General features: G+C 43.0%; 2 protein-coding genes across 7 annotated transcripts; one reads left to right on the plus strand and one right to left on the minus strand.

Moving 5' to 3' along the window:
* LOC146673083 (myelin-oligodendrocyte glycoprotein-like) lies at positions 1-3,545 on the plus strand. Its single transcript, XM_085401641.1, has 4 exons — positions 1-159; positions 1,824-2,160; positions 2,315-2,413; positions 3,091-3,545. Exons 1-2 carry the CDS (start codon positions 120-122, stop codon positions 2,129-2,131), a joined length of 348 nt encoding a protein of 115 aa, XP_085257767.1. The 5' UTR covers positions 1-119; the 3' UTR covers positions 2,132-2,160; positions 2,315-2,413; positions 3,091-3,545.
* Positions 3,546-8,200: 4,655 nt separating this feature from the next.
* Positions 8,201-15,199, minus strand: LOC146673084 (uncharacterized). Of its 6 annotated transcripts, none has more exons than XM_085401531.1 (6): positions 15,100-15,199; positions 13,777-14,127; positions 11,331-11,657; positions 11,140-11,241; positions 9,980-10,293; positions 8,201-9,864 (listed from the first exon to the last, which is right to left on the minus strand). In XM_085401531.1, the coding sequence occupies exons 1-6, from the start codon at positions 15,134-15,136 to the stop codon at positions 9,679-9,681; spliced, it is 1,317 nt and encodes a 438-aa protein (XP_085257657.1). In that variant the 5' UTR covers positions 15,137-15,199; the 3' UTR covers positions 8,201-9,678. The 6 variants fall into 6 exon arrangements, with proteins under 6 accessions (XP_085257657.1, XP_085257656.1, XP_085257659.1 ...); XM_085401530.1 differs by having other exon boundaries at positions 15,052-15,194; XM_085401533.1 differs by lacking the exon at positions 15,100-15,199 and adding an exon at positions 14,282-14,429.
* Between the last annotated feature and the right edge of the window lie 10,272 nt (positions 15,200-25,471).

The raw sequence follows: 25,471 nt of genomic DNA on the forward strand, positions 1-25,471 counted from the left end.
GTTTCCTGCCACAGACAGACAGCAGAGGCCGAGAGGAACGTTTGATTTGTGCGTCAGCAGCTGCAGAGGAGCGTCCGAGTGTTTAACGGCATCTGTGCTGGTGTCAACTTCACAGGAGGATGAAGATGCTGCTGCTGCTCCTGCTTCTCCTCATCGACGGTAAGAAACTCTCTGAAGTCTGAATGCAGGTTGTTTGCACTCACTGCAGGTTGATCATCGTCACAGACGTGATCATGTTTATTACAAGGTTTGTACGCTCATTAGAAACATGGAAGTCTTGAAAGTTTTGGAGAAAAGATGGAAACGTGGCTCACAGGTCCATGTGTGAAGAAGTTTGATATGGTGTGTAACCCTCTCTGTGTGAGTTCGGCTCACACATCCTGCTGACCTACATATACTGAAACAGCGTTAAGTAAACCTTGTTCAGCTGTTACGTGGCTCTTTGTGCTTCAGCTGTTTAAACAGATTCTTTGTCCTGTATGAGCTGATTGTTTAGTGCTTTAAATCTAAACTTAAAGTGATTTAACTGAGGCACCGTTTTCCCCCCTTAATCACTTAGAAGCTGCACTTTGTGTTTACTTGTGTTATCTTTCTCTAATATCTGAATTAGTTTGATGATGTGAAACATTTAAAAACATACAAAAACAGGGAAACTAGGAACAGGAGAAACACTTTTGCACCTGAACAGAGGTTTAAAGAGCCATGAGTCAGCCTGAAGTCTGGTTAGAGCTCAATCTGAGCTCTGTTTGTTGCTCCAACCAGAAACTTTCATTGAAATCTGTCAAACATCAACGCAGCGACTGACTTGAGGCAACACAAGATTTTAGGCTAAATCAACTGTCTCCTGTTTTAAAGCTGTAATAGATTACTTTTTAACTTCATGAAAATTGTCATGTTTGCACTTTGCAACAGTGAAAGAAAAAACAGAATTTAGATGCAAATGAATCTGAAAGTGGTTAGCACGAGTCTTCATAGGTACTGGTGGATATGCTCTGTTAGCTGGCACGGTGGTTGCATGAACAGCATCAGACTGTATCAGGTCACAGTCAGTGGTGAGGTTGTTACTCCAAAAAGTAATCTATTACTTACATTACTTACATTATTCCTTAGTGTTCATAAAAGTGTTGCATTATGCTAATTACTGAAAGTAATTCATAATTACTATACTGAAAATATGTTCTGTTTCCTGGCGCTTGCTTGTCCTCCTGTTTCCGCGATCCTGCGTGAAACAACAAATGCAGCCGTAAGAAACCTCACACAAGCTGCAGACCACACACTTCACAACGGCTTTGTGTACTGATTGAACCGACGGTTTGTCACGGAACGATGGGTGCTCAGCCACTCTCCTAATTAGCTCCCCCAGACGAGGCTGATCAGCAGCATGCGTGTGTCATCATCCATCACCCTCATTAGTGAGGGTGGCGGGACACCCTCACTAGGCCTGACGGTGCCTGTAAACCAGCCTACAAGATACCCCCCGCCCCGATTCCTTTGTTTAGCATTTTAGCATTTTCACTTTTAATCCTGTATCACTCTGCTTGTGCTTGTAAATGGTTTCCTTTTATCCTCTGGCCCTTTTACACTTTACTTCCTGTTTTACTTTGAAGATTTCTGTTCCTTTCCTGTGCTTTCCTGTTTGATGTGCTTTGTGTTTAGCATCTTTGGATGATGGGCTTCCTCTCCAGTTTAATTCATGTTGCATGAATGAAAATGAATTCAACATTTGTAATCATCATTCTGTCTGCTCTGACGTCTGTAAGCAGGTCTGACCGTGATTATTACCTCAAACATGACACACGGTGTCTCTCTATATGTCCTCACAGTTTCCCAGCATGCCTCTGGTGTGGAGCTGTATGAGGGGGACTCGTTCATGCTGCCCTGTCAGTTTGACACTTTCGATCTGACTGACCCCTCAGTGGTGTGGAGTCGCTCCGACCTCAGTCCTCCCACCGTCCACCAGCGTCAGCTTCAAGGAGACGAACTGAAAGATCAAAACCAGCGTTACAGCGGCCGAACATCCATGAAGACTGACGCTCTGGAAACTGGAGAGCTCAGCCTGAACCTGACCAACCTCCAACTGTCTGACAGCGCCACCTACACCTGCTCCATCAGAGATGATAGGACAAATTAGACTGACAGATGTGCAGCTGCAGGTCAAAGGTCAGCAAGAAGCTTCAGCGACTGCTGTTGATAAAGATTACATCACTGAAAGTAGTCTTTACTTTACAATCAAAGGACTTTGTTGGCTCAATACAGCTTAGATTACATGGACTCAGAGGTCAAAGGTCACACTGTTTGTTGTCTGTCTTTACAGAGCAGTGGTCATACTGGGAGCCTCTCGTGTTTCTCCTGGTTCTGGTCCTTATAGTTTCCGGGGTTCTTTTATTTCATTTCTGTCACTATTTCATGTCAGGTGAGTGTCTCCTACTATACTACCCATAATGCCGATGGTTAGCAGGTGTCCTTTGGTGGCTCCTTGACTGTGACTCACACAAATTTGTTCCAGAAGCTGAAAGAGTTGTGAGTTATGAAGTGAACAGGCAAATATCCCTGAGCTTTCTCCTGAGTGTCAGAATCCGATTTCCTCATTCCGACTACGAAGCGTCAGATTCAGGGTTTGACCTACGATAAGAGCGCTGCTGAAAGAGGCGTGGTCCAGATCTGCTTCTAAACAAACTCCAGATATAAAAAAACTTCCTTGATGGTGTGTAAGTGTGATCAGCTACCACATCTATGCTGTAAGTCTGAGGTAGCTAACAGCATAGACGTGCACAGTCAGTACCAGCTGCAAACTAAGCGCGACATTCATGTAAATCCTCTTTGTGGCGCTGAAGTTGGTCACATGGTTTGTAGTTCACTTGGAACAAACCAACCCATGAAAACACGTTTACAAAGCTGTCAGCTGATCCAGGGCAGAGTGAAGCAGCTACAGGTGTCCCACAGTGATCCAGAGGACACAGTCTGGTCCTCTCTGTCATCACTGAAGTCAGAGGACTCAGTGGAAACATGAGTGAAGAGCTGCTCACACAGCAGAGTGGACTCACTGACATCTGTGTGTTTGACCTCTCTGTTTTCCTCTCACTTCTTCAGGCTGTGAACGTGAAGACGGGGATGCTGACGTCCTGTAAAGCACAGCTGACCTTCATCAGGACGTCACAGAGGAGACGCTCTACAAACACACAAGGATCCACACACAGACACACCTGCCTGACAAACTGCTCTTAGTGCATCATCACGCACACGGGATGTGATTTGCAGCGTCAAGAAGTCTTCAAGCGACCAATGAGAGCACAGGATACGACTGACTGACCTCTGGTAGGAACCACAGGCGTGGACACAGGCACACACCTCACAGCAGCTGAAGCTTTCTGCCTCTCTGTAGACGGAGTGTGTTTACTTTTGACAGCAACAATCAGATACTACAGCAGTCAGGTGAATTTAGAGGTTTTTCTGTGAGTAAACTGACTACAGCGGCTACAACGCCGTCCTTTGTTAACGTTGTTGGTCCAGAAACTTCCTGTTCACTCAGAACCTGAAATAAAGGCGTCCACATGAACATCAGAGCCTCTGGTTTTTATCCCCACTGACATCAAACAGACACAAACACTGAGTCACTAAGACGGAGCGTGTTCAGATCAGATGTGTAGGCAATGATATGATGGTCCCGTCTCCTCTCAGGTGGAGGTTGTTCCCACTGCTGTCCTCTCCTGCATTTCTACCTCTGTAAAGATTACGAGCTCTACGATAAACGTGCCCTCATGCTTCTCAGTTAACAATTAACTCAAATGCAGCATCAACCGTATTTTTTACCCTCGTAACAAAAAGGAATAAAGTGTTTTTTCTTTGCTTAATAATCACAGCTTTACTGTGTTATGATGTAAAATAAAACTAAAGTCTAAATACAAGAACGTCATTTTAGAATAACTCTCTCTTCATTGATGATGCTGAGCTTTTATACTCATTACCAAAAACCTCAGAGAAATAAAAACACATAAGCCTGGAGCTTCAGTGGTTAAACAACATTTAGTATGTGTGAGTCTGATGAGCAGCTCTGACATGAACCATCACTCCTCCACGTCCAGCACTGTGGTGAAAGCTGTGGACTGTGGACTTTCAGTCACGTATCAGCTTCCTGTCACACACGAGGACTTCCTGTTAAGGTCAAAAGTTCCTCTATCAGCAGTTTGTGCATCGCGAGCCTCCACCCGAGTGTTTCAGATGGTGATGCTTCTGAGTACCGAACATAACACAGAAGATTGAATAAAGACGCTGACGTCCCAACTGTGCAGGCGTCCTTTGACTTTTTTCATTTACACAATTTTAATCACTTTGTGACTGTTTGTCTTGAAATTTCATCTCTTATGAGGTGATCGAGCTTGATTACACTTAATAAGAACATGTGAAGAGTGAAAGGATGGAGGAACAGAGCCAAGTGTCGCAGTCTGTTTACATGTTTAGGGATAAAATTGTTCCAATGACAGAATATGTTTCTATACGTTTAATGGAAGAAATCACTTTATTAATAATAGATGACTGGAGATGGTGCACGCCTGTTATACTGTTACAATCCCTGTTTACATGGATGAATATGGATATATTAATAATGTTATTTTATAATAATAAAAAAAGAAATAAAAAATCATGGCACAGTCTTGTGCTTGCTGCAAAAGATAAAATAAAATAAAATTCTGCACAGATAAATTTGAATTAAACCTTTTTGTTTTTTACACTTGTTCTATTTTTCACAGCTGGTACAAATTAGAATTACAGGCGACCGCTTCTGGCCCCCAGGCCATATGTTTGACACCATCATTTATACACAGGTGATGTTTCTACTCTGATATAAATGCTGCGTCCTGTTATTTATTGCTCTTCCTGTTGGAGCCCAGTCACTCTGACATGTGTGACTGTACATGCTGGCTGTGTGTCGGCCAGCTGTCGCTGTCTCACAGCAGGACTCGGAGGATCCAAGTGATGCTGCTCCGCCTGCACTCTGCTGGTCTGTCTCTGCCCCTCCCCCTTCCATATGTCGCAGTGAAGCCTGTAGCTCCACCTACGTGACAGCAGCTACCAGCAGACCACACGTCACTCAGCTGAGTTACCTTCAATTTTTCAAACGGTTTCCTGCACGAATCGAAACCTGTTTGTATTTACTGATTAATGTATTAACTGAATTATTTATGTTTTTTCCCATAAGTAATAATTTCCCATAAATAATTCCCAGAGTGAGTCAGCGGTGTTTATCATATTTATTATCATCACTATGACTACGAGTCCTTACAAACGTTATTGGACAGCTGAAAGCAGCATGGCTGTAGTGCTCATTATTTTAATGATAACATAATTATAATAATTATTAATATTAAATATTAATAATCAGATGAACACTGACCCTGTTGGCATCCGTGTTGTCCAGAATAAATAGCACAGAGAGGACAGACGGCTGTGTCTCCTCTAATACCCGCACTGGTCACGGATGTTTCTGGCCTCATGCTTGTGTTTAACAGCCTCAGAGTTTGGACGTGTTTGTCTGATTTTGTATCATCACGTTTGTTCTACACACGGCTAGAAGCTGGGATAGCGTTAGATATGGATTTTAATTCAGTAAAATATCTATATATCTACATACATATATATTAAATAAAAATACTAAATTTGTTTTCCATCTTTATAAGAGGTTAAAATTTAGCACCTTTTTATTGGTTAATTCTGACCAATCCCGAGAGCTCATTTCATACATCTTTAAATCTTTTGTGAGATATTCACAACAGAAGCTTCAGTGGGAATAAAGAAAGAAAAGGCTCCTCTTTCATAAACGTTATTAATGAATAAATGTCTTTTTCTTGTTTTTCTTTTTCGGTATGAATATTTTCTTCATGTGAGTAACGGAGTGAGGATGACGTCACTTAGCGCTGTAAATGACATTTTCTGTTAAAAGTAGAAGAAAGTAGAGCCCGTGGGGGTCAGAGCTGAAGCCTCTTCCTGTTTTCTCTCCTCCCTGACAGCAGAGACGAGCTCGCTCTCTTTCTCTGCTGGTGGGCGTGAACGAGGCTCACCCACCAGTCTGCATGGAGTAATTCTTCCAGTAAGATGTTCATATATTATTTATAAATATACATAATGTTAATGTGATTAAAGTCTCCACGATCCACAGCAGGAATAATCACGAGAGGATGTTATTTTCTTTTACACAGGCGCGTGTAATGAAAAGAAGCGGTAACATCAAAAACAGCCACGCGATGTTTTAAAGCAGTGTTTCCAAGGCCGTGACGTGAAATAATAATTCCACATAAACGAAATAAGTCCACAGTAACGAGCCTGTTGTAAGGAGCAGAAAGGTCGGGCCTGTGGGAGGCCGCTCGCATGCTGTCAGGCACAAGCCACGCCCCCACACCTTCCTAGCTGTTGAGTAATGAGGTGTCACGTGACAACAAGCTGCCACGGGTTATGTGGAACTTCTCCTTCTGTGTAGAGCTCACAGTACAGCCTACAGGCACACTGTGATTATTATTAATTAAAGTATTATTATTGCATCATGATTTAAATAATGAGGATGCCTCGTTCTGTTTCCTCTGAGGCTGATGTGCCATGTGGAGCAAACATGAACATAAAGTTTACAGCATATCTTGTGACTGGAAATAGTTTGCACTGTTTATATATTTATATTATTTACTGCAGGTATTGGTGAAAAAGCTTTATGTTGTGAAAAACTGAAATCTGAAATTAGAATAGTTGTGCCTTATTTTGTTGATGTTTTAACATGTATTCCTTTTGAAAATACTAAAATTTGTATATTTATTTATTTTTGTTTGTCTGATTACATTTATTTAAAAAATAAATCGGACATTTCAAACAGTTACTCGCTACTTGAGTAGTCTTTTCGCCAAGTACTTCTTTACTCTTACTTGAGTACAATTTTTGGATAGTCGACCCACCTCTGATTATATCATGATTTAAATAATGAGAACTACAGCCGTGTTATTATCAGCTGTCTAACAATGAGTAACGACTCGTAGTCATGGTGACAATGTTACATACGATAAACAGGCTGTTAAATGAGCTGTTGACTCTGGAGGGCAAAACCAATCATGAATCAATAAACACAAAGATAAATTCGATTTGTTCAGGAAACAGTTTTAAATATGAGAGGTGCTTTTTCATCTCTGATCATAGTCAAAGGAGCTTGCAAAGAACTACGATGACCTGGATGACTGAGAACCTTCACAGACATATCTCTGATCATAACTCAGCTGATCGCAGCTCTGCTGTTTTAATGAGGTCTCTTCACGTGGACGTGGGCTCGTGTTCAGACATCCTGGAGATGTGACAGGAGGTGCATGTTGTCTGCTGTTAGCTGCTGTCAGGCAGGTGGAGCTACAGGCTTCACTGAACCATATGGAAGGAGGAGGAGGAGGAGAGACTGAAGGAGGAGGAGGAGACAGCAGAGTGCAGATGGAGCAGCATCGCTTGGATCCTCTGAGCTGGAGTGAGACGCGACAGCTGGCCAGCACACAGCCAAGATCTACAGTCACACATGTCAGAGTGACTGGACTCCAACAGCTAATATAAATGCTGTGTTCCAGGATTTATGCAGTATTCATATTTGTGATGTTTTTGTAACAAAACAAAGCCCCACAGAGGATTCACACAGTTTCTATTAGAACAGATTTCAGGCTCTACTTAATTTTATTTTTGTAGGAGATCAAACCGTCGACTGCCTCTCAGTGTTGTTTATTGACTTTCAAACATACGGCCTGGGGACCAGAAGCGGTCGTCTGTAAGTCTAATTTGTACCAGCTGTGATGACATGACAGAATAAAGTTACGTTGAAACCAAGCACACCCTTGTTTGTCTTGTGACATTTCAATAAGTCTGATGTGTCACATGGCCCTCTGCCTATTGAAAAAGCAAATGTTGTTTTCCAAGATGGCCGACTTCTAAATGGCCACCATGGTCACCACCCATCTTGAGGAGTTTGCCCCTCACATATACTAATGTGCCACAAACAGGACTTTCATATCACCAACCATTCCCATGTTATTACGCTGTATCCATATAAATGGCCCACCCTGTACTTATTGTGTCATTATGTGCTGTAAAAAACAAGAACAAGAGGATTTTAACAAGCTTTAGAGGGGAAAACCTCCCACTGTGCACCGGAAAAACAAGAACAGGTGAAAAGTGTTTTGAGAATACAGAAGTTGTGGTGGTGGGTGGTGGGGGGCGGGCTCTACAGGAGGGACACAGTTGCCCCCCCTTGTCCCCATAGATCCACCCCTGTTTGAATAATCCAACAGTTGTTAAAAAAAAAAAGGTCAATTGACTTTTAATTATATGTTTTTTTGCAACAAACAGATTTTTTTTTTAAAGAAAGGATAAAATAACTTTAATAATATTTGCATAGTTATAGATATTCATACGTGTAAACAGTGATTGTAACAGTCAGTGAAACAGGCGTGCACCAGCTCCAATTCTTCTATTATTAATAAAGACATTTCTTCCATAATTAGAAACATATTCTGTCATTGGCACAATAGTTATCCCTAAATATTAGGGGTGTAACGATACTCGTATCGATATTGAACCGTTCGATACAGTGCTTTCGGTTCGGTACGCATATGTATCGAACAATACAACATTTGTAATTTATTTTATCAACTTTCCTTCTGACGATGCTGTCTGTGTTGAGCGCTCAGTGGATCTGCGCTCGACAGTGCAGCCTAGGCGGAGCAGTCGAACGCAGATTCACTGAGCGCAGGGCAAGCTAGCAGACAGAAGCTAAGCTCGACTTAGCTTAGCGAGACAGAAGTTAAGCTCTCCTTGCAACATGGCAAATTGAACCTCCCCCACCCTCATTCAGATCTGGCGTTTGGAACTATTTTGGTTTTATTTATTGGCTTTTATTTTGGAAAGAGCCATTTCTCTGTAATAAACTCTCTTTTCAAAAGATGAGTGATTCCTCAATCAGATATATTTATTTTCTTTATTACTTTGTTGTTTCAGCAACATTACATTTAAAAACTACTTTTGAGTTAAAATATATATTTATCATTTTAATAAATGACAAATTAAAAAAGCATGAACATTCTTTTGTATCGAAAAAATATCGAACCGAACCGTGAATTTTGTGTATCGTTGCAGCCCTACTGAATATGTAAACAGACTGCACTTCAGCAGTTCTGTTCCTCCATCCTTTCACTCTTCACATGATTTTATTAAATGTAATGAAGCTCGATCACTTTATAATGAATAGAAAGCCAACAAGCACTGATCAGCTGACCTCAGAGAGCCAGACGTTACGTATGATTGCAGTAACTCACTGATATATGCAGGGCTCTGACTGAGCACCAACATGTTCAAGTTACTGCAAAAGACTGATTCAAGTTTAAATAGAGAGCTCAGCGACAGGCTCTGCTAATAAAGCTCAAATGCAACTGCTGATTTGTGCATCTGATGAAGCCGCATCCTCTCTGGAAGTGCACACATGGAGCTTATTCTCATGCTGCTGCTCGTTCCTTCCTTTAAAGTACACACATGATGAATAACCAGCACCGCTGATACTGCAGTGGTGCTGCTGTCCATCATTGTGTGTCATATCTGGGATTTTATGCCCAAACACTGAGCTCTGAAAAGACCACCATCGAGAATCATCATCCTCTGAAACACTCGGGTGGAGTTTTACGATGCATAAGCTGCTGATAGATGAACTTTTGACCTTAACAGGAAGTCCTCGTGTGTGACAGGAAGCTGATACGTGACTGAAAGTTTACAATCCACAGCTTTCCCCACAGTGCTGGACGTGGAGGAGTGATGGTTCATGTCAGAGCTGCTCACCAGCAGTTTGATCCTGGACCTGAACTCTTCCTGCAGAGGAGACACAAGACAGTCAAAGACACACACACACACACACACACACACACACACACACACACACACACACACACACACACCACTACACACCTTTGACTCTGATCCTCACGGTTTTCTTTCTGATGAAGTCTCCCCTCCTCCACACCAAACACTTGTACTCCCCACCGTCTCCCTCCGTGGGCCGTTCCACAGTCAGGCTCAGGTCTCCAGTCCTCAGTGGGTCTCCCCTCATCCTCGTCCGGCCTCTGTAAACCTCGCTCTGTTCTTCAGGCAGGTCGGAGCCGTTGTGATACACGTGGGCCTTCATTCTGGGATCATAGCGTTCCCACAACACTTTAACATCTTCAGGCAGGTTTTTTGTGGTTTTGAAGGGCAGCTGGACAGACTCCGCCCCCTCCACCACCTCCACCTCCACCGGAATGACTGAGAAGACAATGAACACAACATGAGCTGTACAGACGGTAACAGCAGGTTTTTAGAGGTAATTCTAAACATAAACTAAATAAAAGCACAGGTACATGAATGAGTTCGTCCTGTAAAGAGGCTCATGCACCTCCCACATGGCTGAAGTCATGACAGAGCTTCTTCAGCAGGTTATCAGCAGCTGGGAACAAAGATAAGCGTGAGCCTCACTCCAGAGCACGTCCACTGCTGTCGTGAATTTATAAAATGACTCATCTGTAAAAGTTGGAAACTTTATTTTGGACGGGAAAATAAAATCGCTTTGATTTCATTTGAATCTTTATTGAACTTGTGGACAGAAAATATATTTAGTTTCCTATTTGCACATTATTTGTTGTTTAAAAAAGACTAATATTTAAAAAGAGCTAATACATTAGCTCTTTTTAAATATGTGTTTCATTTTAGATTTGATTATTTTCAATTTCTTGTGTTTCCTGGATCTTTAGTTTGCTGTGTGACGAGACAACAGGGTGATGCTCACAGGCTTGAGCAGGAGAGGTTCTAGGAAGCCGAGATAAGACTTCATGAAATAATCGGTGACTCCACAGTCGGCCATGTCTCACACACATCAGCACAGAAACCATGAAGATCTCGTGTGTCTGAACATCTGAAGCTCTCCACCACATGACTGAGCACAACTCAAGGAGGAACATTTACTGTCAGCATGTTTCCATGTCAGCTGCTGTTTACCACCACAGAAGAAGAACAGCTTGTCCACATGCAGCCTCTGTGTCAGATCAATGCAGCACACACTGTTTAGTAAAGTCATGCTGTGGCATTATGGGTAGTGTAGTAGGAGACACTCACATGACATGATGTGATGCCAGAAATTAAATAAAAGAATCGCAGAAACAACCAGAACAAGAAGCAGGAAAACCAGGAGAGCTGTGGCCCAGGATGGAAACGGTTCTGTGGAGAAACATTAAACAAACACATGACCTCTGAACTCTGACCTTAACCTCCTGCATTGACCTTTGGTCTTAATCTGCAGCTCTGACCTTTGACCTGCAGCACTACTTTCTGTCTCAGGATGTCTTTGTCCCTGTAGATGGTGCAGATGTATCCTCCACTGTCTCTCTCTGTGGGGTATTTCAGGGTCAGACTGAGGTCTCCAGTTCTCAGCAGGTCTTCGTTCATCTTTGTTCGGTCTCTGTAAAGTCCGTCCTGTTTCGTCAGGTCGTCACTTCTGTTTGAATACACATGGACCAGTTCTTGGTCAGAGCGAGTCCACTCCACTGTGGTGTCCTCAGGCAGGTCAGGTTTGATTTGGCACGGCAGGATGACGGAGTCTGAGCCTCCAACAACCTTCACCTCCACCTGCTGGTCTGAGAGGACGAGAAACCACAATATCAACTGTAGAAGAAGAATCAGCAGACACACTTTAAGTAATAGCATAGCCGTGACCTACTAGATCTGGGTATCAATGTTACTGAGTCACAAGTAACAAAGTACAAATACTTTGCTATTTAAGTAAATTTTTCAGGTATCAGAACTTTCTACTTCTTACATTTTCAAAACAGGCTGGTTACTTTAGGTTTAGTGTTTCTACTCAGGGATGAAGTGGGAGTGCACGTGTCCGTAAGTCATGTCTACAGAATCTAGCTTGCACTGGAGAAGCGAGCGGACACCGCGTGATGTTTAAGTGTCAGCTAATTTCAAATGCAGTGTTAACAAACATCAGCAAACACACAAACTGTTTGTGTGCAGTTTGTCTCACAGTGTGTCGCAGCTAAAGGTCCAGCTGCTGTAATTCAGACAGAGAGGAAAGAAGATGGACAAAGATAAGAAAGAGGACAGGAGAAGAAGAGACGTTAGACTTAATGCTTACATGTAATGTCATAGTTTTAATCACATATTAGTTTTGTATATGATGTGTTTGATAAATTACATATATTTATATTGTGAAACATCCTGCAAAAGAAACTAGGCTCTTAAAAACTGAGCTTTAAAATGAACAGTTGTAATGAAACCTGAGAGATGCCGACAGACTGACTTTAATGGGCTGGGACAAAAACATCGTCCCTGGCATTTCTGTTCTAGGTGGTCCACCACCATCGCTCAGTAGTCCTGACTATATATGATGCAAACACATACAGTGTGTATTAACATGGGTTTTAATCAGGCTGGAAGAGCTATTGTTGGATTATTCCTTACTTGCACTTAGGGCTGCACGATTAATCGTTAGAAAATCGCGATCTCGATTCATACTTATGTGCGATCTCATTTCCAAATGACAACGATTTAAAAAAAAAAAAAAAAAAAAAAAAAAAAAGACGACGACGATTGTACCGCATTTTGATCCGGGACGTACTCTGCATGAAAACAAGCGCTCTCTCTTCCTGCTCAACAAATGACGAGGGCGGAGCCTTATACCACGTGATACAGAAGCTGTGCCGTGTGATGCTAACATTAGCAGGAAAAAACCACGGAGAGCACGTCAGGGATGATGAGAAAGTGACAGGAGAAAATCCGTCCCGGTCAACCACCCAAACATTAATAACGGGAACCTTATACAGCGCTTCCCTATACCCGTCGAACTCCCGCAGGCACAAAGAAATTACGGAGGCTATCACTTATCACCTGACCAAAGATATGGCTCCATCAACACTGTGCAAAACGAGGGATTTAGGAAAATGATCAACACCCTAGACAAACGCTACACAGTGCCGTCCCGCAACTATTTTTCTATTGTTGCACTACCTGCTCTGTACACGCAGCGTCGAGCAACGGTGGAGACGGAATTTCAAGCAGGACAACATTTTGTTGTTTTTATGTTTATTTATTGTTTTTATGTTCAGTCTCACCTGTTACGAAGTTGATGTGCAGTAAATAAGTGCAATAAATATTTATACTGGAAAAGAAAATCGTGAGAGAATCGTGATCTCAATTCTAAGCCAAAAAATCGTGATTCTCATTTTATGCAAAATCGTGCAGCCCTACTTGCACTGAAACATGTAAAAGCTACACTTTAGCTGTTAGCAATGACTGATAGTCACAGCAGCTTGTTGACCTGAATCCTTGAATCTCTCCCTTTCTAATTAGGTTCCTCCAACTATTTTCTTACCACGTTGATTTCACCTTCATCCATCTGTGAGAGCACTCGAGTTTGGAGTGTTTTACACAGAAAAGAATTCAAAGATCTATGAGCATGACTTGGTGATGGGGAAGAACGAGGAGAAAGAGGAGCTCAGACAGACCATAAACCAGGCAGCCTCAGCCTGTAGCAGCAGCACTAAGATCCAGATCACAGGGAGCTTTATCAAAATGAAAGTCTGATGTCTAATCTTAAAAGCAGAGATGTTTGGATCACACACTGGGATCTTCAGGTTCTTTTCCTGACTGACTTCATTAAAGCTTCTCTCAGCACCACCAGTCCACTAACAGACGTCTTACTTTAAGAGATCCCAAAACGTTCATTCTGTTCAGGTCAGGTTAATTACCGACCTTTGACCTGCAGCTGGATGTCTCTCAGTCTCTGATCTTCTGTCCCATCACTGATGGAGCAGGTGTAGATGCTGCTGTCAGTCTTTGTTGGGTTTCTCAGAGTGAGGCTGAAGTCTAGAGAGTCCAAAGCATCAGGTCTCATCGACGTGCGCCCGCTGTAACGCTGGTTTTGCCCTCTGAGATCATCTGCTTCTTCTCGTCTCACATGGACAGATTTAGGATTGAGATCACTACGAGTCCACAGCACTGTGGGGTCATCCTCAGGGATAAAACCTGAGTGCTTGCAGGGCAACAGGACAGACATTACGCCCTCATACACCTCCACCACTGCAGTCAGGGCATGCTGGGAAACTGGCAGGAGACACAAACAAGAACACAAACTGAGTGTTTCAGTTGGCTTCAGAAAGTTACAAACATACAACGTCCGTCACAGCCACACAATGAGTAATTACACAAAACCAACGGATGTTTCAAAGGCATCAGAGGTTAGTGACGACTTCCTTACACTGAGGTGAAAAACATCTTCTGAGCTTGTTGAAAAGAGAAGGAAGAGATTTTTTGAGCTTTCAGCACTTTGCAAATTCCTGCTCGACGTCTTGACAGCCTCACATTTAAACCCTGACATTTAGACGCTGCTTAGACGTCTAATCAACACAACATTGTTGACTCAGCACACATGAAGCAGAAAACAGAAGAAAAGCTGCTTTTTACTTTTTATCCTCATCTTAAGTCAGATCTCTGTGGACACCTGCTGCTTTTACACAACAGCAGCTAACTGTGCAAAATATGTGCAGCCATCCACTGAAGCATGTGTGGACATGGATATACAAACAGTGCATGAGGTGACTGTCAACAATGGCTTCCACTATACTGCTTCATATTGTTTTGTGCTGCTTGTTTGTTTTAACAGTTGGTTGTTTTCAGTGTTGCTGGAAAAAGAGGATTTATAGAGAAGATGAACTGTATCCTATGTTTAAATGATCTACAGCTTCACTCGCTGCCAGTTAAAAACACATGACACAAACTCTGCAGCAGCAACAGCCCAGCTAAGAGTCCAGCTCCGCATCATCACTGTCCGACAAACAGGGCGGTGCCCTCAGCCGGGTGACGTGAGGGTTAAATATTTGCTCCAGTGCGTCATGAAGAGCGGATACAGAGGAACAGCGCCCCCACCAGGCCGCAGACACACACGGTTCATCACATGGTGAAGTTCAGGACAGCGCGCGGATTCACAGTAAACTCACGTTACACTTCTTATTGTTGGAAGGCACACACCTGAGTGAGCGCGTGCGCCTTCAAACAGGGTCAGAGCGACTTTCCTACCGAGCACGAGGAGCAGTGACGTCAGCAACGTCTTCATTCTCCGGGAGAAAATTCCGTTATTGCTCGATGCCACCACAGCCTGCAGCTGCTGCTGCTTCTTCTATCCTTGTGTAGCGGTTGGCAAACAGCTTCAGGTGCATTACCGCCACCTTCTGGACATCGTTACACCTTTGTTTTCATATAAACAGCTGTTGCTCTTAAAAACACAAATATCGCTCTATTTAACTCCACGAACTGCACTCATTTGAAATATTTATGTTACCCTTAATTGAACTGTATTTTTCTGTGATTCAGATTTCTGTATTTGCCTTTCCCACCTATATTTACCACATTCTAACATTACATGATCAAATGTCTCCTGTCTCGTGCTTATTCATCCTTTTAAGTGTGCTATTTAACCCTGTGTGACCAAATCTTACTCTTGAAATTATATACTCGTTTTTTTTACTTCTCTGACTTCTTCTACTGTCCCACTACCTTTACCTTCTCTGTCCCATCATGCCTGCCACTTTTCCATTAACTTCACCTTAATTATACTTTTAAGGTGGCGATCGTGGCTCAGGAGTTGGGAGTTCGCCTTGTAATCGGAAGGTTGCCGGTTTGAGCCCCGGCTCGGACAGTCTCAGTTGTTGTGTCCTTGGGCAAGACACTTCACCCGCTGCCTACTGGTGGCGCCAGTGTCCAGCAGCCTCACCTCTGTCTGTGGCTACAATGTAGCTGCCATCACCAGTGTGTGAATGGGTGGATGACTGGTTGTGTAAAGTGCTTAGGGACTATTATAAAGGACTATATAAATACAGGCCATTTTTAACCTCATCTTTACTGTGTTTATATTCATATCTACATGATTATTTCTTATTGCACCTTTAACAAACGTATCAGCCTGTTCATTTCCATCTACACAGATATGTGCAGGAATCCATAAGAATGTATTTCTATCCCTCGATGTTTGATTCTATAGATTAAATGAATTATATCAAAAACAATATCTTGTCTAGAATCTGAAAACATATGACATGTACTCACTAGTGTGCTAGTAGAGTCAAACCAAAAACCTGTGGTATACTGGTGCCTTCTCCAGTTTAAAGCCATTAAAATTGGCTCAGTAAAAACTGTTAAATCATCAGTAATATAAAATGTTACCAGATTTGTGTGGGTGTGTCAGACTGCAGCCTCAGGTTTATATTGTTATGTGATAACTCTAAGACAACCAGGTTGTATTACACAGTAACGTAAATGTAATGTAACAAGTAGTGTAACAAAGTACTTTCTACACCGAGTTATTAAATTGGTGCATTGTTTTTAAGACAATCAGTAAAATTCTCCCTCTGTTAACATTCGTGTTGATCCCAATAAATCATTTTCTAAAGTCAAAGAGAGAACAGACTGCTGTGCTTCCTGTGATAATCACACAGGATTACAGCTGTTCTTGGCCTCAGTGCTTCGTGTTTTGCTCACAGCCTCAGAGTTTGGATGTGTTTGATTTTAAGAGTCTGTACCATCAGGTTTGCTGGACACACTCTCAAGCAAAGCCAGAAACTGGCACAGCGTTTGATTTTTAATTAATTACAAATATGTACATTTAAAAGATAAGACTGTGCTCATTTCCCTCCAGCCCAGGGTGGAAAATCATTATCTGACTAAACTTTCAGATGAGTCTCAAGTGTTTTTTACAGTAGGAGGAGATTTCCAGATCTGTATGTGAGGCTTCCTAACATCAGACTTCCTAACGGCTCCCCATCCACTCCCTCTTGGGAGTAAACAGCAATGGTTGCTGTTCTGCAGAGCTGCAGTTTCATGTTACATGTGTTAATAGAATAGAATAGAATAGAATTCAACTTTATTGTCATTGCACATGCACAGGTACAAGGCAACGGAATGCAGTTTGCATCCATCCAGAAGTGCTTAGTGATATAGATATATTACAATATATATTAGCAATAATATAGATATGTAAGTATATTACAGAAATGGGTCTATTATGTTATAATGTACATGGTATGAAGTAGGTTGTGAATATTCTATAACTATAAGTATGTACAGGCTGTAGTGAGTACAAGCTATGTACAGGCTATGAACAGGATATAAATATGAAAAACTATACAGAATATGAAATAAATAACTTTACAGAATCTGGGATATACAGCTATACAGAAATGGGAACTATGCAAGTTGTAAACAGTTGTAGGATTAAAGATTATCGAATGTACAGAATGATTATTTACACAGAGCTATACAGTAGTGCAGTTAAGATAAGTGAGGGTGTAGATAGTTTCTACAGAGGCTATATAAAGTGCTAGTGGTTGTGAGTGGTGGTTCAGTCCATGTTATTATTGTGTTTGAGGGTACAGTTGTCCATTGTGTGTGTGTGTATGTTCAGTCCATGAGTTAACGTGGGTCAGATGTCAGGAGGCAGAGTTCAGGAGTCTGACAGCTGTGGGGAAGAAGCTGTTCCGGTACCTGGTGGTCTTAGTCCGGAGGCTCCTGTAGCGCCTCCCAGAGGGCAGGAGGGTGAAGAGTCCATGTGATGGGTGACTGGGGTCTCTGATGATTTTCCCAGCCCTTTTCAGACACCGCTTCCTGTAGATGTCTTTTATGGCAGGAAGTGGTGCTCCGGCGATGCGCTGGGCAGTTTTCACGACCCTCTGCAACGCCTTCCGGTCCGAGGCAGAGCAGTTCCCGTACCAGACTGTTATACAGTTGGTCAGGATGCTCTCGATGGTGCAGCGATAGAAGTTCACCAGGATGTCTGAGGACAGGTGGTTCTTCCTCAGAGTCCTCAAGAAGAAGAGGCGCTGGTGAGCCTTCTTGACCAGCTTGGAGCAGTTGGTCGTCCAGGTGAGATCCTCGGAGATGTGGACTCCCAGGAACTTGAAGCTGCTCACACGCTCCACAGCCGTCCCCTTAATGTGGATGGGTGGATGTGGGTCAGCATTCCTCCTGTAGTCCACGATGAGCTCCTTGGTCTTCTCGGTGTTAAGCAGCAGGTTGTTTGTGTCGCACCACTCAGCCAGACGATCCACCTCCTCCCTGTAGGCGGCCTCATCGTTGTCACTGATGAGGCCAATCACCGTGGTGTCATCTGCAAACTTAATGATGGTGTTGGAACCATCAGCAGGTCTGCAGTCGTGGGTGAAGAGGGAGTAGAGGAAAGGGCTCATCACACAGCCTTGTGGTACACCGGTGTTCATTGTGATGGTAGATGAGCAGTGGTTATCCAGCCGGACATGTTGGGGGCGGTTGGTGTTAATATCATGTTTTACATATTCATTTCAGAACCTTTAAAGATTGTTGATAAAAACTATTGTAGAGTTTTCCACTTTCCCACAAATTTTAGGCAAAAAGACTTCCAAACAGCCTGTGTGTTGTTACAAATACATGACACGCAGATCTGGATGATCTCTGAGCTGCTGTGTTTTGAAGGAAGGAAGCAATGACAGCGCTGAGTGTAAGATAAAGTGATATAAAGCAAAGCTTTACTGATCTTAACCTCCTAGGACCTGCCGTCCACATATGTGGACATCACATTTTGGGTTATTTAGACTAAAATACATTATACTGCTACTGAAATTTTAAATGAATATCCTCATGTTTATGTTGATGAGAGTGTGGGGAGTGAGTTGGAGGGTGGGGTGGGCTGCTTTTAACCATGTAAAGCACTTTGTGCTACATCTTTGTATGAAAAGTGCTTTATAAATAAAGATTGATTGATTGATATTTGGCTCTCATTTTTTTAGAAAGAAAAATCAGGTAAAACAAATTTGGTAATTCTTTGTTTTTATATTCATTGGGTCCCAATCAGCCCAAATATCAAAGAGAAATTAAAAATATATGCTGTGGAAGAGTTCAGGTCTTAGGAGGTTAAAGTTCCAGTAAAATAAACTGATAATTGTATTCTAATTTTTGCTGTATTCTAATTTTTGCCTCATAACTTTTGCACTGTCCACTGAAGGAACAACATTTGTCTCTTATATATGATACACCTATATATACACTGTCAAAGATACTTGTCTTTGAGTGAAGATTTAAGGTGATAAGACATATAAATAGCTGCAACTTGAACTTTACTGAAGCTCAGTGTTTGACACAGAGTTCATGTTCACTGCTGCAATAACTAATAATGACTATTATAATAACTATAATATTGGCCATATTATATTTTCATTACCAAAGTGAGATGACTTTGAACTCATGAACAACATTAGCTAATTGTTATTTACTAACTGATCTTAAAATGCCTGTTCAGCACAGAAATGAAGCCCAACAATCATGTTTTAGAATCAGAATCAGAATCAGAATCAGAAAGGGGTTTATTGCCAAATGTTGAGCAGGTTTACAACATTAGGAAATTGCTGCGGTGCTTCAGTGCAAACATAGTGTCATAAATTGCGCTTAAATAGACATGAAAAAAAAAATAAAAGTAAGAATAAGAATTAAAAGTGCTAAGTAGAAAGATATGTGCATGAGATATACATGAGATATATACATGAGAATAAGAATTATAAGTGCTACGTAGAAAGATATATACATGAGTGCAGGTGGTGATCAGTGCAAACATGGAATGATGCAGTGACACAGCGTAGGGTCATGTGTTAGTGGTGGGAACAGTCATATGGTTATTGTTCATGTGTCCGACAGCAGAGGGGAAGAAACTGTTCTTATGGCGAGAGGTTCTGGTGCGAATGGACCGGAGCCTCCTGCCTGAGGGGAGCAGGTCAAACAGACTGTGTCCAGGGTGAGAAGGGTCAGCTGAGATCCGAGCTGCACGCCCCAGTGTCCTGGAGGTGTACAGGTCCTGCAAAGATGGGAGTCTGCAGCCAATCACCTTCTCAGCAGAGCGCACAACACGCTGCAGTCTCTGTTTGTCCCTGATAGTGGCTCCAGCGTACCACACGGTGATGGAGGAGGTGAGGATGGACTCGATGATTGCAGTGTAGAACTGCATCATCGTCCGTGTTGGCAGGTTGAATTTCTTCAGCTGCCTCAGGAAGTACATCCTCTGCTGGGCTTTCTTAATGACGGAGGTGATGGTGGGCTCCCACTTCAGGTCCTGGGTGATGGTGGTACCCAGGAAGCGGAATGAGTCCACAGAGGTGATGGGGGTGTCAGTCAGGATGATGGGGGGAGTGGGGCTGTGTGCTTCCTGAAGTCCACAATAATCTCCACTGTCTTCTGGGCATTCAGCACCAGGTTGTTGTGGCTGCACCAGGACACCAGACGTTCAACCTCCCTCCTGTAGGCAGACTCATCCCCGTCCGAGATGAGTCCAATAACGGTGGTGTCATCTGCAAACTTGATTAGCTTGACAGACTGGTGGGTGGAGGTGCAGCAGTTGGTGTACAGGGAGAAGAGCAGAGGAGAAAGAACACAGCCCTGAGGGGAGCCGGTGCTGATGGTCCAGGAGTCCGAGACATTCTTTCCCAGCCTCACATGCTGCTTCCTGTCCGTCAGGAAGTCAGTGATCCACCGGCAGATGGGATCAGGCACATTCATCCCATTCATCCCATTACAGTCCCGTGGTCTCAGCCTCAGATACTCAGCTAATCACACAAAGCTCATGTTGAAACAAACAAATGAACAAGATATGTTCTCCTTCATTTCTGTCAAACAAAGCTGTATGAAACGTTTCCAGCTGTTAGTATAATGGTTGCTAGGCAACCTGGGCAGCGCGATGGAGGCTAGACCGTCCCATTTCACAAGCCTCTCACTCCCAGCCTTAGGGGTCTTTGAGTACACAGCCCTTGTGGACCGTTAAGGCTGCGTACTTTAACCCTTTAAGTATGGGCTCAAAATGTGGTCATAAATATTTTCTACACTAAATCAGGATTTGTATGTGTAAAAAAGATTTGTGTGTGGACTTAGCCAAAAAAAAAAAACAACCCTGCAAGTTACAAGTACGAATTTTGACCCTATTTTTCTTCCTTTCATCTGATTGGTCAATGTCATGTCAATCACAAATGTAATAATCCAATCAGAGAACAGATGGGTTTGGCTGTTGGAGGGGCGCTTGTGAGGATTGTTTGAGGACTGTGAGTGATTGCTGAAAATGTTGAAATGTACTCACTCACTTTTTATTATTATTTGTAAATATGTGTACAAATGGTTGGTTTTTTGTACTGTTTTTATCAATAAATCTCAGCAACAAAGGACATACACCCATGTGTGTTGATTTCTCCCTAAGATGGCAAACTGAAACACTCCAAGTTGGTGACTTTTGGAGATTTATTTCCCTGGATGATTGAGAATGCATCAAGACGAACACAAAAGGAAGTTCACAGCTTTTAGCAGCTCCCCCACCCCCTCATTCACACCCCCCACTCCCCTCCCTCCAGAATTCCCAGGTAACAACCTAATTTACATATGAATGACTAGCCAATTTAGCTTCCACTTGGCTGAAGCTAAAGCCTAGCTAAAAGCCATTTGGCTGGTAGGAGGGTTTTAATGGTAGAAAAGCCAACTGGCTGCTCTCCGGGGCTCTAAGTGTTATGAGAGGTGAAAACAACAAAAGCGAGGGTGTCGAGTACAGAACTAAAACATAACCTAAACTGGGAAAACTAGAGAACAAACCTGAAACCATAATATCCCAGGACGAACATGGGATGAAGAATAGAGAAGGCAGAGTTACACAGACAACGCGACAAGGAACATAGGCAGGCACACGCTATAAATACACATGAGATAACGAGGGAATGACACACCAGAGGGAAACACAGCTGAACCTAATTAGGCAAGACAAGGAAGTAAAACAGAATACGCTAACATGACACGGGACCTTCAAAGGAAAATAGGAAATTCACAAACACAAACTCAGGGACACGAAGAGAGCACAAGGGGAGGACACAGGAAACCAAAACCAGAATTAAGTACGACATGAGATAATAATATTAAACACAAAATGCTGGGTCAAACGACCCAGGACCATGACACATTTAGCCTGGAGAAAAAGTTTGTTGTTTTATAAGAAAGCCCTCTGCAAAGCCAGAACATCCCACTATTCATCATTGATTGAAGAAAATAAGAACCATCCTAGATTTCTCTTCAGCACTGTAGCCAGGCTGACAAAAAGTCAGAGCTCTTTTGTGAGAAATCTCACAGATGTAATATTATCTCCAATTTCTCCAATTGATCTTTCTGAGTTAACTTCAATAATTACTTTCCTCCAAATCATCAACGTGTCTTTTAGACCAAATTCCCACAAAACTGCTCAAAGAAGTCCTGCCATTAATTAATTCTTCGATCTTAAATATGATCAACCTATCTCTAATGATCGGCTATGTACCACAGGCCTTCAAGCTGGCTGTAGTTAAACCTTTACTCAAAAAGCCATCTCTAGACCCAGCAGTCTTAGCTAATTATAGGCCAATCTCCAACCTTCCTTTCATATCAAACATCCTTGAAAGAGTAGTTGTCAAACAGCTAACAGATCATCTGCAGAGGAATGGCTTATTTGAAGATTTTCACTCAGGTTTCAGAGCTCATCACAGCACAGAAACAGCCTGCTAGACCTTAGTGCTGCATTTGATACTGTTGACCATAATATCCTATTAGAGTGATTAAAACATGCTGTAGGTATTACAGGTACTGCACTGCAGTGGTCAATTAGTTCCACAGTGTTCAGTGCTAGGACCAATTCTGTTTACATTATACATGCTTCCCTTAGGCAGCATCATTAGAAGACAAAAGCATACATTTTCACAGCTATGCAGATGACACCCAGCTCTATCTGTCCATGAAGCCAGATAACACACACCAATTAGTTAAACTGCAGGAATGTCTTAAAGACATAAAGACCTGGATGGCCGCTAACTTTCTGCTTCTTAATTCAGATAAAATTGAGGTCATTTTACTCGGCCCTGAAAATCTTAGAAATATGGTATCTAACCAGATTCTTACTCTGGATGGCATTACCTTGGCCTCCGGTAACACTGTGAGGAACCTTGGAGTCATTTTTGACCAGGACATGTCCTTCAATGCACATATTAAGCAAATATGTAAGACTGCGTTCTTCCATTAGCGCAACATCTCTAAAATTAGAAACATCCTGTCTCAGAGTGATGCTGAAAAACTAGTTCATGCATTTATTACTTCCAGGCTGGACGACTGTAATTCATTATTATCAGGAAGTCCTAAAAATTCCCTGAAAAGAATAGAATAGAATAGAAAAATCCTTTAATTGTCTCACAGGGGGAAATTTGGGTGTAACAGCAGCAAGAAAAACACATATACAAACAAACAGTACACAAGACACAGAACAGAAACATACACAATTTTTTACATATTTACATGAAGGAAAGTCTTCAGTTAATCCAAAATGCTGCAGCAAGAGTACTGACAGGCCCTCATTGGCTTCCTGTTAAATCCAGAATTGAATTCAAAATCCTGCTCATCACATACAAGGTCGTAAATAATCAGGCCCCATCTTATCTTAATGACCATATCACCCCATTAGAGCACAGGATGATCCACGGCTTCCACCTCAGCTCTTTTTCCAAAAAGAAGAGTGCTGTCTGCTGCCGCTCATACAAGTCGACGTCAACTAGGTCCAGTTCGTGTCTTTGCAGCAGGTGTTGTTCTTCTGTCAGTGTACTGTGTGGAAACTGGAGAAAGAGGAACCAAATGCAGGACTTGCAGGCTGGTTAAGAATGAGCACGGTGCTTATAATAAAGACTGGATAAACTTAACTACAAGTCTAAGCTTTGTTTTATATTTTAATACTGTCATTTGTTTTACTTTGGTTGTTGTAAAGTTTTTCCCACATCATAACTGGAAAACTGTTCAATCGTACAGTCTGTTCCTGAAAACCTGGGCCTTCTTTGAAAGGCTGTTCCGTTTGAGCTCCATAACCAGTTTCTATAATACCTCGAAAGTATACTTTTCCAGTGGGTAGGTGAGGTTCAAAGTGTACATTAATCCAAACAGCATTGCAGCTGCTAGGGTATAGTTATCCAAATCCTGCAAGACTCTCTGGCCTTCAAGGACTATCCCAATGTCCTCAGGGCTGCCGCTGGCATCTCTTGATTTTATGATGTAAATTCCCATGGTTGTTTCCTTATTAGATCATTGGATAATGGCTTCATCTGTGGCCTAGAAAATGCAGAATTCCAAAATTTAATTCAACAGAACACTGGTCAAAGAACATTATACCAAATTTTATTTTAATCTGTGGGGAAGGAGCCTGAGTTGGTGCGTGAGGTTGAGAAGTACCGGCTAGATATAGTCAGGCTCACCTCTACACATGGCTTGGGCTCTGGAACCAGTCTCCTGGAGAGGGGCTGGACTCTGTCTCAGTCTGGAGTTGCCCCTGGTGAGAGGCGGCGGGCTGGAGTGGGTATTCTAATATCCCCTCGGCTTGCTGCCGGTACGTTGGGGTTTTTCCCGGTGGATGAGAGGGTTTGTTCCCTGCGCCTTAGGGTCGGGGAACGGGTCCTGACTGTCATCTGCGCTTATGCGCCGAGTGGTAGTTCAGAGTACCCAGCCTTCTTAGAGCCCCTGGTGTTGATGAGGTCCGCTCCGAGTTCCTGAAGGATCTGGACGTTGTAGGGCTGTCCTGGTTGACACGCCTCTACAATGTTGCGTGGAGATCAGGGCAGTACCCCTGGACTAGCAGACCGGAGGGTGTGTTCCAACTACAGGGGGATCACACTCCTCAGCCTCCCTGGGAAAGTCTATGCCAGGGTGCTGGAAAGGAGAGTTTGTCTGCTAGTCGAACCTCGGATACAGGAGGAACAATGCGGTTTTCGTCCCGGTCGCGGAACACTGGACCAGCTCTTTATCCTCTCGAGGATACTTGAGGGTGCATGGGAGTTTGCCCAACCAGTCTACATGTGTTTTGTGGACTTGGAGAAGGCATTTGACCGTGTCCCTCGGGGTGTCCTGTGGGAGGTGCTGCGGGAGTATGGGGTGTCTGGCCCATTGCTACAGACCATTTGATCCCTATACAACCGTTGTAAGAGCTTGGTTCGCATTGCTGGGAATAAATCGGACTCGTTCCTGGTGGGTGATGGGCTCCGCCAGGGCTGCCCTTTGTCACCGATTCTGTTGATAATTTTTATGGACAGGATTTCTAGGCGCAACCAAGTGGTGAAGGGTTTTCGCTTTGGTGACCTCAGAATCTCATCTCTGCTTTTCGCGGATGATGTGGTTCTGTTGGCTTCATCGGGTGAGGGCCTCCAGCTCGCACTGGAACAGTTCGCAGCCGAGTGTGAAGCAGCGGGAATGAGGATCAGCACCTCCAAATCTGAGGCCATGGTTCTCAGCCGGAAAAGGGTGGAGTGCCCACTCCGGGTCGGGGATGAGTTCCTGCCCCAAGTGGAGGAGTTCAAGTATCTCGGGGTCTTGTTCGCGAGTGATGGGAGAAGGGAGCCGGAGATTG

Source organism: Rhamphochromis longiceps, linkage group LG3 (genome assembly GCF_057381845.1).
Source record: "Rhamphochromis longiceps isolate RC_006_pf linkage group LG3, R_longiceps_female_GT1.1, whole genome shotgun sequence".
Taxonomy (NCBI): Eukaryota; Metazoa; Chordata; class Actinopteri; order Cichliformes; family Cichlidae; genus Rhamphochromis; species Rhamphochromis longiceps.

What these genes read in the sequence shown, in the direction of transcription:
- LOC146673084 (XM_085401530.1), bottom strand. Translation starts at nt 15,136, where the DNA reads ATGAAGACGTTGCTGACGTCACTGCTCCTCGTGCTCGGTAGGAAAGTC. An exon ending in CTGGCATCACATCATGTCAT is followed by an intron (nt 10,294 to 11,139) that starts GTGAGTGTCTCC and finishes TTGTCTTCTCAG; the next exon opens with TCATTCCGGTGGAGGTGGAG. An exon ending in ACTTCATCAGAAAGAAAACC is followed by an intron (nt 9,865 to 9,979) that starts GTGAGGATCAGA and finishes TCTCCTCTGCAG; the next exon opens with GAAGAGTTCAGGTCCAGGAT.
- LOC146673083 (XM_085401641.1), top strand. Translation starts at nt 120, where the DNA reads ATGAAGATGCTGCTGCTGCTCCTGCTTCTCCTCATCGACG. An exon ending in CCTGCTTCTCCTCATCGACG is followed by an intron (nt 160 to 1,823) that starts GTAAGAAACTCT and finishes ATGTCCTCACAG; the next exon opens with TTTCCCAGCATGCCTCTGGT.